This window comes from Pyrus communis, chromosome 14 (assembly GCF_041283825.1).
Source record: "Pyrus communis isolate YQ-2024b chromosome 14, ASM4128382v1, whole genome shotgun sequence".
NCBI classification, from domain to species: domain Eukaryota; kingdom Viridiplantae; phylum Streptophyta; class Magnoliopsida; order Rosales; family Rosaceae; genus Pyrus; species Pyrus communis.
In genome coordinates, this window is record NC_142578.1 from 12,681,984 (window position 1) to 12,696,435 (window position 14,452).

The following is a 14,452-nucleotide window of genomic DNA, read 5'->3' on the forward strand; positions in this document are numbered from 1 at the left end:
TAAATGAAAATTAAATTAATAGAATACTTGATGTGGTACTGATTGCATTGTGAACTGAAATTAAATTAATAGAATACAATATTCATTACAATGGATTGCACATAATATTACAACGGATTGTGCATAATATTACAACAGCGAATTTATAAACTGAATTCAATCACTGTTGGTATATTCTTCTGATGCACTATTGTCGTTTGAATCGCTTTCAGTACTTGAGACATCGCTGCTATCGACAAGGACGGCATTCGAAGCAATTCGTGGTAGGGGCTTAGGGTCAATACAATATATGTATCTATTTCAATTAGGGGTACACTTGATATCTAGCATGGTGGTTGTATGAGTTTGTTACTCCGTATTCCTAGAAGGTCTGGGGTGTTTTCGGATGAATCCTCTTGGTAAACATTTTGGTCATCGTCACAAGCCCCAAATATTTCTATGTTGTATAAATTGGACTACTTTCCAACCCCCCCCCCCCCCCAAGTGCCCGCCTTTGGATCATCAAGTTGAATACTTGTTTTGCTGCATATAAACATTAGCGAAATCGGACACTGCATTTGATGTGTGAATCCAAATGTAAAAATTAGGAGTCGTGTGAGATGAGAAGCCTAGGAGGCGCGTGACTAATGGAAAAACAAAAATGGGAATCGGACACTATAACGTAGTGTCTGAATCCAAGTGTAAAAAACAGAACCAGGAAACAAACTCTGCATTGTATTGTTTGAATCCAAATGTAAAAATCAAGAGCCACACGAGTTGTGAAGCATAGGAAGCGTGCAAATGATGGGAAAAAACGAAATCGAGAAACAGACACTGCAACCAGCATCTAAACGAAATGTTAAAATAGAATCAGAAACAGACACTAACATATTCCAAAATATAAAAATATAAGAGATGGGGTGTCAATTGAAGTGGGTGCCAACTCTAGTGGCAGATTTTGTAATTTTTGTTTATTTTAAATCCATTTAAGTATCATAATACATGATTGATCTATTTATATTTAACATAAACATTATTAATATATTGTTAATATTGTAACTTTTTATTGATTTTCCACACAATCACCCAAAAAAAAAAAAAAAAATCTATATCCACCACTTTGGTGATGTAATGCGTTTGTTTTAAATGTGTGAGGTTAGGTAGGCCTTTTTCTTGAACGTTGTTTGCTTTATATGGTGTGAGAATGTGAGTGAGATTTCATGCTCTCATAGTGACACCAGCAACCCCAAAAAAAACATAAAAAATAAAAATGTTAAAACGCTTTCAATCGCTTGCGTAATGCCTTGCGGAGGAAGGTTCCCTTTTGTTTCTGCTTTTCTTTTTTTCTTTTCCATAAATAAAATAAAATAAAATTTGCGCGCTCGCTGTGTCCCTCCGCACACACAGTGCTTATATTTGACCCTAGCGGCCAATTAATCAAAGAAAAATTAAAATACATAAATAATTAGAAGTGTGTATAAGCAGAAAAAGAGTGTAGATATCATTTCCCTTTCTATAAGAAGTGAACTAGTGCCCAACTTGGTCCAAAAAAGAAAAGCAGCGCTCAATTTTTTATTTTTTTTATTTCAGCAATATTCTAAATTGGAAGAATATTACCTAATGCCTACCATACTTTGCGGGACTGATTTTCCACAACAGCCTAATGGTATTCCTCTTTACTGGTAAGTGAGAGGTATTAGATTCGATTATTGTCAAAAGCGAATTTGAACCATATTATTGCTAGTTTATTGTGAGGCTTAGCCCACTTCTCATCATTTTAGTGTAGATAATATCGTTTGTTCAAAAAAAAAAAAAAATGTGCAGTCAAATAATCTGGTATATAATACTATCAAAATGTTGATTACTACCTATCATATTATTTAAAATTTGTACTTCTAATTAACAATTTGTGAAACTTTCCACCTTTGGCTACGACGTATATTCTCCTCTACTCACTCACTTCACTTGCATATTCATGAAGAAGAAAAATTGTGATATACAGAGTTTCGCAAAAAAGCTACCTGAGAGTGGAAGACTCAAGAAAACGGCATCAATGGAGTTGTCATAGTCATTCATCAAAACCACCTTTTGCCACCCTTGGCTACTTTGAGCTTCATGACAAGTTCTTCGCGCTGAGCTTCTACCTCCGCGTATCTCAGGCTCATGTGCAAGTAGCGCTCGCGAATGTCTTTCAGTTCCGTCTCTAGAGATGACCTTGAGCGTTCGTGTCTTTCTTCAGCTTTTGAATTTCGACGAGCATCTGCATGATTGTGTCGAGCCTCAGACAAGTACCTGCGGGGGTGATAGTATATATCAGTTAATTGACTTGTACATAATAGATTTACCGTAAGAAGACAAATGGTACTTAATGTGTTTCCTCTTACACTCACCTATCAAGTTGAACTTTGTAAGTGTTATTTGCTTCCAATGCCTTAACTAGTTCGTCTTCAAGCAACTTAATCTTTAAACCAAATTCTTCAACGTCATTTGGACTTTCATCATGAAATTCGACTCCGTTATCATCCTGTAATGGCAGAGACTAAAAGGATGAAAACAAAGTAGACAATTTGCAAAGTTACATGAAACTAAAAACATATATTCATATACACTCTGTTATTATGCGTATGTCTTGTTGTACTAAGACAACATAAAGAAAATGAGAACATATTTTGGCATTGCATGATCAGCTGTAGAAGCAAGATATAAAATGTCTAACCTCTCTTTGATGCTGGTTTCTATACGGATAATTCTGATCTGTTGCATTTCCTTGCACCTGACCATTCTTCAAAATTGGCTTCCTTCTAAAATCACGACAGTGAATGCTGTTCCTCACCATTTCATTCTGTTTAGAGAAAAATCAAAGAATGTCAGAAAGTAGTACCTTTACAGTCTTGACACCAACTGTTAATAAGCATATAACGAAAAAATGATACTTACTTTTGGGACCTTCATATCTTCACCAACAGGAATAACTCTGGTGCCGCCTTCTGATGAGCTGGAAATTGGACTGCTACAATCCCTGTGTTTCTGTTTTTCTTCCTTTGTCACTTTCAATTCTTGTTCAAGGGCTTGAGACTTTCTTAGGAACTCACTTCTCTCGTCCTCAAGTAGCTGTATTTCCACCTGATACTGCTCGTTGGCTCTCCTGATCTGGTTGAGCTCATTCTTCATCTCGGCATACTGTGCACACAAAGCCTCTTCTGCAGTTAGATCACCTTCCATCTGCAGAAATTTTTCCTCCAAGAGAACTTTATTACGTTGGCAATCCTCCAAGTCAAATAAGGCCTTCTCCAATGTTGAGATCTTCTCATGGAATGAACTCTTCTCTGCCTTCAGATCTTCACATTCCTCAGATATTGAACCCAATAACGCTTCCAATTTTTCTTTCTCGAACTTGGTTGCATCCAGCTCATTCTTGAAAGCCAAAACTTCTTCCTGACAACGTGTTAGTTTCTCAAATTGAACCTTCATATTGGTGGATTCTTCCACCACCTGTTGATGTTCATAATCAGAAACTGTAAGCTTTAGTTCAAGATCATTCACATTGGTCTTCAGTTTTGCTTCACTTGATTTGTAATTCTCTAACAACTTCAATAGCTTTTCATGGTCAGCTGTTGTTGACTCCTGATTTTGTTTATCGGCAAGCTCAGCGAATAGGCCTTGTAACTTCGCTTCAGATTCCGTTCTCATAATATTCAATTCATCCTCCATCTGTATCGCTTTAGATTGAAACTCTTGGAGAGCAGATTGAAGCATTTCCTTCTCAGTTCGAAGTCTGGATGCTTCCTGGACAGCATCTGAAGCTAGTCCTTCTCTTTCTTCATGAGTAGCAGCAAATTGCTTGGTAAGTCGTTCTACCTCTTCCTGAAGGCTCTCAACTTCAATCGTCTTCTCCAAATACATCTTGTTGAACAAAATTTCTTCCAATGTAAGTTTCTCCTTATATTTCATGTTTTCATCAAGAAGTGCATCTAATTCTGAATTCAGGCTCTCCTCTTTTGAGGTGACATTTTCCAGCATTAAAGAAAGATCTTTTTCCAGCACTTCAACTCTTTTGGAGCAATTTGTAAAGCTCTCCTGCGATTGATTCAACTTTGCCTCCAAGAGGGAACAGAGCTGATGCAGCTCCAGCTTTTGCTTCCTCAACTCTTCATTTGAATTCTGAATAGAATTGCACTCCTCAATGAGGTTCTCAGCAGTAGCTTGTAGCTTCGGGTTTGCCCTTTTCAGAAATTCACATTCTTCTCGAGCTCCTGACCACTGCCTCTCTAAGTCCTTTAATTTCTGTTTCAGTTCAACTTTATCAGATTCCATCTCAATGTTTAATCTACTAATCTCATCTTGGAGACTCAGAGAATAAGATTGGGAATTCTCTAATTCTAACTGATTGGCCTCTTTTTCATCTGTCAAGCATCTTTGTTGAGCTTCAAGTGCAGAAATACGTGCTGACAACTGTATGTTTTCTTGTTCAAGCTCTGATAGATGAAGGTCCAGTTCACATTTGTCAGCTTCTAGCTCCGAAGATTTCCTTTCAAGTACCTTATGTGTGGAAACATGGGAATTCACACTTCTGCTAAGCACCATTAATTCATTCCGCAAATCATTCAAACACTTAGAGCTGATATCGCTTTCCCTTAATACAACTTCCATGTGTTCCTCTAGCTCTATTTTTTCCTTCTGGAGGTTGGAAACCTCAGCTTGTAATTCATTTTGGACCCCTCTTAGAAGACTGATTTCTTCTACTTTGGTTAGCAAGTTCACCTCAAGCTTTTCTATCTTGAACGTCTTCTCTGTCAATTCTTTACCCAGCTCATTTACTTTACTTTCTAGTTCCATTTTCAAGCTGTCAAGTACTTGAACTGAAGAATCATTATTATTTGTAATCTCCCCAAGCACTTTCTTGTTAAGCTTCTCCTCTGCATTCTGTAATTGGGGTTTATTTTCAGTCACTTTGGACTCAAAGCTGGTAAAAGAATCTACTAAAAGCTCACTGGCTGGAAGTTCAACAGGTGCGTATCCCCCTGACGATTTTTGCTTCGCTGTCCTAAGCTTGAATAAGAGCTCTAAGTTTTCTTCCGTCAGCTCATTGCAATCTCTTTCTAGCTCGTTCACCTTTTCTTTCAAGTCCTCAATTTCACTGATCAGATCTGCTTCACTTCCACTCATGGTGATGGAATCCATTTCTGCAGAATGCCTTTCTTTGAGAGACTCGGACACCTTTGCTTTCAGTTTGACAATTTCTTGTTCCTTCAAAAGAAGTTTACTTTTGTATTCTGTCTCAATATCCAAAAGGGAGTGTTCGTTCAGACTCGATCCATTCTCTATCTCATGATTTTTCTCTTCCACGGTTTGTTCCACTTGTTGCACCACGACTTGCAACTTGTTCTGTGATTCCTGCAATTGTTGCAGCTGAAGCTTTAAATTTCTGTTTTCCTCAGTAGTTAAATTGATCAAGTTTTTCATATCACCAAATGTCGACTGTAGTTCTGAAAGATTCTCCAATTCCACTTTTTGTTTTTCAATTGTCTCTTCCAGCTCCTGGAGAACTGAAACCAGCTCAATATTTGATTCTTGACTTCTCTCCAACTGCAGGGACAAATTGGCTGCGGATTCTTTTTGAAAGTTCAGTTCATCTTGGAATGCCTTCTCAATCTCGGGTGTTCCTCCATCCTGAGAAGTTAAATCCTCACTGGCTGTTTGTTTTACCATTGCATTCTCAAGCAACAAATGCAAGTGTTCAACTTCTTTCTTCAAGCCATCGCGTTCTGCATATGCTGCTGAAAGCTCCACATTCATATTTGCCTGCTTTTTGGACTGATCAGAGAACTCTGCCCTCATTATATCCAAATCAAGCATTAGCTTCCTGGCATTCCTTTCCCACATCTTAGCTTCCGCATGTAACTCTTCAATCGTAACTTCTGCCGCATCCAGAAGGTTTTTAGAAGAATCAGTGGTACTTAAAGAAGATTCTGTAAAATCTTTCCGGGAATTCTGAGACTGAATTCTTGAACCATTAATCCTGGAATTGAATGATGAATGGTCTGACGGAGAATGAATATCAGCAGGAAAAATTCCATGAGATGTACTAATTAGGGAGGTGGTTGAATCTTGTCTTCCTATCTGGTGGTTGCCTTCAACACTAAGGTTGCTTCTCATGGACATATTATCCTTTCTTATGGAGCCCTCTGCCAAGTCATAGCTGCGATGTGAACCTGATGCAGAGAAACTACTATCCTACAAGAAGTGAGGAATGTTTATTAATTTCCATGGTAAGTATAGACCAGAGCCTGTTAATAAGCATTTTAATCCATCAGCTGGTTCTGCAGCACGCAAAACATAGAGCTAATATGGTCTAGATATTGGTCACTTCAGTACTAAAAAACTGAATGAAATTTCGATGAAATCGTCATTAGCTAAATCGATGTGTCAAAAAACACAACACTCTTAAGTTTAAGATCATGCTCTGGATTGAATGAAGCAAACCCAATAAAGCCACCAAATGAAGCAGGTAATGGTGTATCGTAATAGCATTATGAAAAGACATGATCGATCGGTAAATGGGAAAGAAAAATTATTAGGGGAAAGTGTAAACATACTTGACTCCCAGGCTCTCCGGGATTTGAGATCAAGCCAAAATCTTTTCTGGAGGAAGATCCAGCACTCCATACAATGGAGCTATTAAATCCATCTGACTTGCTGTCCGCATCATGACCATTTTCAATTACTTCTTCTGAATGAAAGCTCGTCTCTTTTGACTCTTCATCACTGAAAAAAGTGCAGAAAATCTTCACTATCAAGTATAAAACTAAATACCTAAAGATTAATGCAAGCAATTGCGTAATACTAACCTGAGCTTTTTTCTTGGTGTCAGGCAGTTAATTTTTACCTGCAAACAAGAAAGACAAGCAAACACTGCTGAAAAGGTAACTCCGAGGTGAATTTCTAGTGCAATGAGCGGGGAGAAAGAGATGTTGGAAAGAAAATAAGAACTCAAATGCATATATTCATGGAATCATGTTCTTATATAAATAACTTCGATATGCACACGCATCCATCCTTCTAGATGTACAATAACAGGCCATCCAGCCAGTATCCTCCCTCATATTAGTAAATATGGTACAAAAGGAACTTTTCATACCAAACAATGAAAGTATCAAGCACACACATCCAGAAAAAGAGAAAAACAGACCATCTTTTAAGGCGATAAGCATCACTTTTTATTTTTTTTAAGACGCGAGAAAAACATATTCAAGTATTTTCAACATAAGTAGATGGCAGCGACTGCTACGATTTGAGCGAATTAGGCATACTAGGTACATTGGAAAAATAAGAAATGCATAGAAAAGGCACCTGTAAAATTGTTCCAAAACTGCACTTTTTCAATGGAAGAGAAACTGGAGCAGAAGAGGTTGAACTTATGTAATCTGACATATTGACTGAAACCTCTCCAAGGATGCCGGATCTTGCCGAACCCTAGGATTATAAAATCCATATAGAAATCAGCAATAAACACTAGAAAAACAAAAACTCTTATTCTGGAAACGAGTCACTGCAAGTACATAAACCAGATTCCTTATCGAGTCACAGAAACTAAGAAAATTGTCGAAAATAACATATTCTGGTATATATAATCAGCGAAAATAACGGTACCATGGAAACGACAAGCTTGATGAAATAATCTTCCATCTCCTTCGAAGACTCGTCTTGGGAAATCCATATAGATTCGCAAAGGGTCTCAGTCCACTGACAGTTTCCGTTGCGCACCACTGCTTTGCTTGATTTAACAATTGGTTTCCCAGTTTCTACAGACACAATTGATACAAACAGCTTGTCCCACCCTCTGGGAACCTGCAATCCCAAATATCATCAGCAAGCAAGCAAAAAAATTATATCTACTTGTTGATAGAAATACATCAACAACTCCATCTACTCAAAGAACAAACCCATTCAAAACAACACAATGACATAATTCTAGATATCTAACGTGTTACGTTGTGCAAATTAGATAAAGATAAACACATGATTCCACCAAATCAATAGTCCTGATTCACAGTCTGGCAACATAATTATCCCGTAATTGCATAATATGGTGTCCATAATACAAATATAGAAATCGAACAAGATAATTTATTGTTAATCGAACGGTTCAACAGTTGTGCAAGTTTGTTCTGATCATTTTGCACTTTCCAATTATAGAAGTTCACATAAATTTCCGTACATTCTTCATAAAGCTCTACAATTCAAACACACATGCTACATTTTACACTAAATTACCAATAAATTCAATCACAATACAAACAATTAATTAGAAGCAATTAAATTAATACCTGGAGGGCCTTAAAGTGGGAGAACTTGAAATCCACCCTCTCCCCTGATTTAGCAGGCCTGTTCTTGTGTAGCCTGAACATTTCTCTCTCCCTCTCTAGATTCTCTCTCCCTCTCCTTCTTGTTGGTGTTGCTGATAACTAATTGCTTTCTCTCTCTCTTAATCCATTTTCTCTCTCACAACCACCATTACCAGCTAGAGAGAGAAAGCAAAGAATGTCTGACTGATCACTTTCGCTGAAGCGAGGGAACCAAAGAGGGGAGAGAGAGAGAGGGAGAGAGAATGTGTTAGCTAGCTGGTCATTGTTGCGAAAGCAGCTATTTGTTCTCCTTGCAACTTTTTGGCGTTTCTTCCATTTCTTATGGAGAGAGAGAGAGAGAGTAGAATCGAATTTATGCGGCCTGCAACTGAGAATCCGGAAACAGTTTTCTCGCGTTAATTGCATCTCCTACTTCAGTACTGTAGAGACAATGACCCCCTCAGCCTCAAGTGTACGCGCTCAGTTCCTCTACTCGCGCTCTCTCCGCGACACGTGGGACATAGAAGTCAGCGATTGTCAGGCATTCATTGGCTGGAGAAGAATTATACTTTCGTTTCTGCAACGGCAAATGGGAACAAAAGTACGAGTAATGGGGACTGAGAATTTCATATTTAATTTAAAGGAGGATTTAGAGCTTCCAAGCCTGACATGCTAATAGAAAATTAAGATTTATAAAGTTGACAATTTTTTATAGGAATACTAGTTACGTGATGTGTTAGTATTATTTTACGTATTATAACAAAAGCAAATAGAATAGTCAATACGTCTCGTATTAAGAGTATATTAATAAATAATAATGAAAAAATTGTTAAAACTTGAGTGAGATAGCTTGTTCCCTGACTGTATTTTGCGTAGACCAAAATATAACTGTAATAAGTGAGGTTTGTGGGATTGGGGAGGGGATGTGCTCTTTCCGGTGGGCCCGGTTATGTGAACAATGCGTTCGCTTGTGTATATGAGAGGACAAAACCTCAGCGATTAGTATTCGGAAATATGCTCATGGGTGGGCCCATTTATGACCGTCTCCAATCCCGGGGTGGGAAAATAAATTTCAAAATTTGGGTCCATTTCTTCTACAAAGAGAGTATTTTAAGTAGGCCTGGCAAACGGGTCGTGTCTATCGTGTTCGTGTCATTTTCGTGTAACACCTGTTATCTTAATGGGTCGTGTCGTGTCACACCCGTTATCTTAACGGGTCCTTAACAGGTCGTGTAACGGGTAAAGTGACCCGACCCGTTACGACCCGTTAAGAAAAATATATTTTTTTTTAAAATTTGTACATACCACACATTGCCACATAAATATTACTTCAAAACATTAAAACATTTCTCGTCAAAGTACTATATCTACACTCAAAAATCCAAGCATATACAAACAATTTTGACGGTTTGGATCGTTGAAATTAGTTTTGGAGAATTCGTAAAACGATAGATTGACTAACACTTAGAGTTTATTTATACTTTCATTAAGTATAACATAAGATTTTGTGGTATCCACTTGTGTAAATATTTTAAATTGAAGATCGAATTCATTCATTGTATTCATATAGGGTCAAGGAGTGTAGTTATAAAAAATCATCAAAATCGAAGTTAAAATAACCGTTAAATCGTGATTTTTCGTTTATAACCGTTGAAAAGCTTTGTCCCGTTACTTGATCTCTAAATGTTTTTTTTTTCTGATTTTTTGCTGATATGATCTCCAAGCATATACAAACAATTTTGACGGTTTGGATCGTTGAAATTAGTTTTGGAGAATTCGTAAAACGATAGATTGACTAACACTTAGAATTTATTTATACTTTTATTAAGTATAACAAAAGATTTTGTGGTATCCACTTGTGTAAATATTTTAAATTGAAGAACGAATTCATTCATTGTATTCATATAGGGTCAAGGAGTGTAGTTATAAAAAATCATTAAAATCGGAGTTAAAATAACCGTTAAATCGTGATTTTTCGTTTATAACCGTTGAAAAGCTTTGTCCCGCTACTTGATCTTTGAATGTTTTTTTTTTGTGATTTTTTGCTGATGTGATCTCCAAGCATATACAAACAATTTTGACGGTTTGGATCGTTGAAATTAGTTTTGGAGAATTCGTAAAACGATAGATTGACTAACACTTAGAGTTTATTTATACTTTCATTAAGTATAACATAAGATTTTGTGGTATCCACTTGTGCACAAATTTTAAATTGAAGATCGAATTCATTCATTGTATTCATATAGGGTCAAGGAGTGTAGTTATAAAAAATCATCAAAATCGGAGTTAAAATAACCGTTAAATCGTGATTTTTCGTTTATAACCGTTGAAAAGCTTTGTCCCGTTACTTGATCTCTGAATGTTTTTTTTTTGTGATTTTTTGCTGATGTGATCTCCAAGCATATACAAACAATTTTGACCGTTTGGATCGTTGAAATTAGTTTTGGAGAATTCGTAAAACGATAGATTGACCAACACTTAGAGTTTATTTATACTTTTATTAAGTATAACATAAGATTTTGTGGTATCCACTTGTGTAAATATTTTAAATTGAAGATCGAATTCATTCATTGTATTCATATAGGGTCAAGGAGTGTAGTTATAAAAAATCATCAAAATCGGAGTTAAAATAACCGTTAAATCGTGATTTTTCGTTTATAACCGTTGAAAAGCTTTGTCCCGTTACTTGATCTCTGAATGTTTTTTTTTTGTGATTTTTTGCTGATGTGATCTCCAAGCATATACAAACAATTTTGATGGTGTTGGATCGTTGAAATTAGTTTTGGAGAATTCGTAAAACAATAGATTGACTAACACTTAGAATTTATTTATACTTTCATTAAGTATAACATAAGATTTTGTGGTATCCACTTGTGTAAATATTTTAAATTGAAGATCGAATTCATTCATTGTATTCATATAGGGTCAAGGAGTGTAGTTATAAAAAATCATCAAAATCAGAGTTAAAATAACCGTTAAATCGTGATTTTTCGTTTATAACCATTGAAAAGCTTTGTCCCGTTACTTGATCTCTGAATGTTTTTGTTTTGTGATTTTTTGCTGATGTGATCTCCAAGCATATACAAACAATTTTGACGGTTTGGATCGTTAAAATTAGTTTTGGAGAATTCGTAAAACGATAGATTGACTAACACTTAGAGTTTATTTATACTTTTATTAAGTATAACATAAGATTTTGTGGTATCCACTTGTGTAAATATTTTAAATTGAAGAACGAATTCATTCATTGTATTCATATAGGGTCAAGGAGTGTAGTTATAAAAAATCATCAAAATCGGAGTTAAAATAACCGTTAAATCGTGATTTTTCGTTTATAACCGTTGAAAAGCTTTGTCCCGTTACTTGATCTTTGAATGTTTTTTTTTTTGTGATTTTTTGCTGATGTGATCTCCAAGCATATACAAACAATTTTGACCGTTTGGATCGTTGAAATTAGTTTTGGAGAATTCGTAAAACGATAGATTGACTAAGACTTAGAGTTTATTTATACTTTTATTAAGTATAACATAAGATTTTGTGGTATCCACTTGTGTAAATATTTTAAATTGAAGATCGAATTCATTCATTGTATTCATATAGAGTCAAGGAGTGTAGTTATAAAAAATCATCAAAATCGGAGTTAAAATAACCGTTAAATCGTGATTTTTCGTTTATAACCGTTGAAAAGCTTTGTCCCGTTACTTGATCTCTGAATATTTTTTTTTTGTGATTTTTTGCTGATGTGATATCCATATATACAAACAATTTTGACCGTTTGGATCGTTGAAATTAGTTTTGGAGAATTCGTAAAACGATAGATTGACTAACACTTAGAGTTTATTTATACTTTTATTAAGTATAACATAAGATTTTGTGGTATCCACTTGTGTAAATATTTTAAATTGAAGATCAAATTCATTCATTGTATTCATATAGGGTCAAGGAGTGTAGTTATAAAAAATCATCAAAATCGGAGTTAAAATAACCATTAAATCGTGATTTTTCGTTTATAACCGTTGAAAAGCTTTGTCCCGTTACTTGATCTGTGAATGTTTTATTTTTTGTGATTTTTTGCTGATGTGATCTCCAAGTATATACAAACAATTTTGACGCTTTGGATCGTTGAAATTAGTTTTGGAGAATTCGTAAAACGATAGATTGACTAACACTTAGAGTTTATTTATACTTTTATTAAGTATAACATAAGATTTTGTGGTATCCACTTGTGTAAATATTTTAAATTGAAGATCGAATTCATTCATTGTATTCATATAGGGTCAAGGAGTGTAGTTATAAAAAATCATCAAAATCGGAGTTAAAATAACCGTTAAATCGTGATTTTTCGTTTATAACCGTTGAAAAGCTTTGAACCGTTACTTGATCTTTGAATGTTTTTTTTTTTGTGATTTTTTGCTGATGTGATCTCCAAGCATATACAAACAATTTTGACGGTTTGGATCGTTGAAATTAGTTTTGGAGAATTTGTAAAATGATAGATTCACTAACACTTAGAGTTTATTTATACTTTCATTAAGTATAACATAAGATTTATAGGTATCCACTTGTGTAAATATTTTAAATTGAAGATCGAATTCATTCATTGTATTCATATAGGGTCAAGGAGTGTAGTTATAAAAAATCATTAAAATCGGAGTTAAAATAACCGTTAAATCGTGATTTTTCGTTTATAACCGTTGAAAAGTTATGTCCCGTTACTTGATGTTTGAATGTTTTTTTTTTTGTGATTTTTTGCTGATGTGATCTCGAAGCACATACAAACAATTTTGATGGTTTGGATCGTTGAAATTAGTTTTGGAGAATGCGTAAAACGATAGATCGACTAACACTTAGAATTTATTTATACTTTCATTAAGTATAACATAAGATTTTGTGGTATCCACTTGTGTAAATATTTTAAATTGAAGATCGAATTCATTCATTGTATTCATATAGGGTCAAGGAGTGTAGTTATAAAAAATCATCAAAATCGGAGTTAAAATAACCGTTAAATCGTGATTTTTCGTTTATAACCGTTGAAAAGTTTTGTCCCGTTACTTGATCTCTGAATGTTTTTTTTTTGTCATTTTTTGCTGATGTGATCTCCAAGCATATACAAACAATTTTGACGCTTTTGGATCGTTGAAATTAGTTTTGGAGAATTCGTAAAACGATAGATTGACTAACACTTAGAGTTTATTTATACTTTTATTAAGTATAACATAAGATTTTGTGGTATCCACTTGTGTAAATATTTTAAATTGAAGATCGAATTCATTCATTGTATTCATATAGGGTCAAGGAGTGTAGTTATAAAAAATCATCAAAATCGGAGTTAAAATAACCGTTAAATCGTGATTTTTCGTTTATAACCGTTGAAAAGCTTTGTCCCGTTACTTGATCTCTGAATGTTTTTTTTTTGTGATTTTTTGCTGATGTGATCTCCAAGCATATACAAACAATTTTGATGGTTTGGATCGTTGAAATTAGTTTTGGAGAATTCGTAAAACGATAGATTGACTAACACTTAGAGTTTATTTATACTTTCATTAAGTATAACATAAGATTTTGTGGTATCCACTTGTGTAAATATTTTAAACTGAAGATCGAATTCATTCATTGTATTCATATAGGGTCAATGAGTGTAGTTATAAAAAATCATCAAAATCGGAGTTAAAATAACCATTAAATCGTGATTTTTCGTTTATAACCGTTGAAAAGCTTTGTCCCGTTACTTGATCTTTGAATGTTTTTTTTTTTGTGATTTTTTGCTGATGTGATCTCCAAGCATATACAAACAATTTTGACGCTTTGGATCGTTGAAATTAGTTTTGGAGAATTCGTAAAACGATAGATTGACTAACACTTAGAGTTTATTTATACTTTTATTAAGTATAACATAAGATTTTGTGGTATCCACTTGTGTAAATATTTTAAATTGAAGATCGAATTCATTCATTGTATTCATATAGGGTCAAGGAGTGTAGTTATAAAAAATCATCAAAATCGGAGTTAAAATAACCGTTAAATCGTGATTTTTCGTTTATAACCGTTGAAAAGCTTTGAACCGTTACTTGATCGTTGAATGTTTATTTTTTTGTGATTTTTTGCTGATGTGATCTCCAAGCATA

At 34.8% G+C, this 14,452-nt stretch overlaps 1 protein-coding gene across 1 annotated transcript; it reads right to left on the reverse strand.

The window, feature by feature from the left end:
- Positions 1–1,798: 1,798 nt before the first annotated feature.
- Positions 1,799–8,714, reverse strand: LOC137713552 (uncharacterized). Its single transcript, XM_068452862.2, has 9 exons — positions 8,307–8,714; positions 7,630–7,827; positions 7,330–7,452; positions 6,828–6,865; positions 6,576–6,744; positions 2,917–6,213; positions 2,696–2,821; positions 2,370–2,503; positions 1,799–2,271 (listed from the first exon to the last, which is right to left on the reverse strand). Exons 1-9 carry the CDS (start codon positions 8,385–8,387, stop codon positions 2,055–2,057), a joined length of 4,383 nt encoding a protein of 1,460 aa, XP_068308963.2. The 5' UTR covers positions 8,388–8,714; the 3' UTR covers positions 1,799–2,054.
- Between the last annotated feature and the right edge of the window lie 5,738 nt (positions 8,715–14,452).

Excerpts from the sequence above, each read along its gene's own strand:
- LOC137713552 (XM_068452862.2), bottom strand. The coding sequence starts at position 8,387 with ATGTTCAGGCTACACAAGAACAGGCCTGCTAAATCAGGGGAGAGGGTG. Across the intron at positions 6,745-6,827 it reads ACACCAAGAAAAAAGCTCAG|TGATGAAGAGTCAAAAGAGA; the intron begins GTTAGTATTACG and ends CACTTTTTTCAG. Across the intron at positions 2,504-2,695 it reads GAAACCAGCATCAAAGAGAG|GATGATAACGGAGTCGAATT; the intron begins GTTAGACATTTT and ends CTGCCATTACAG.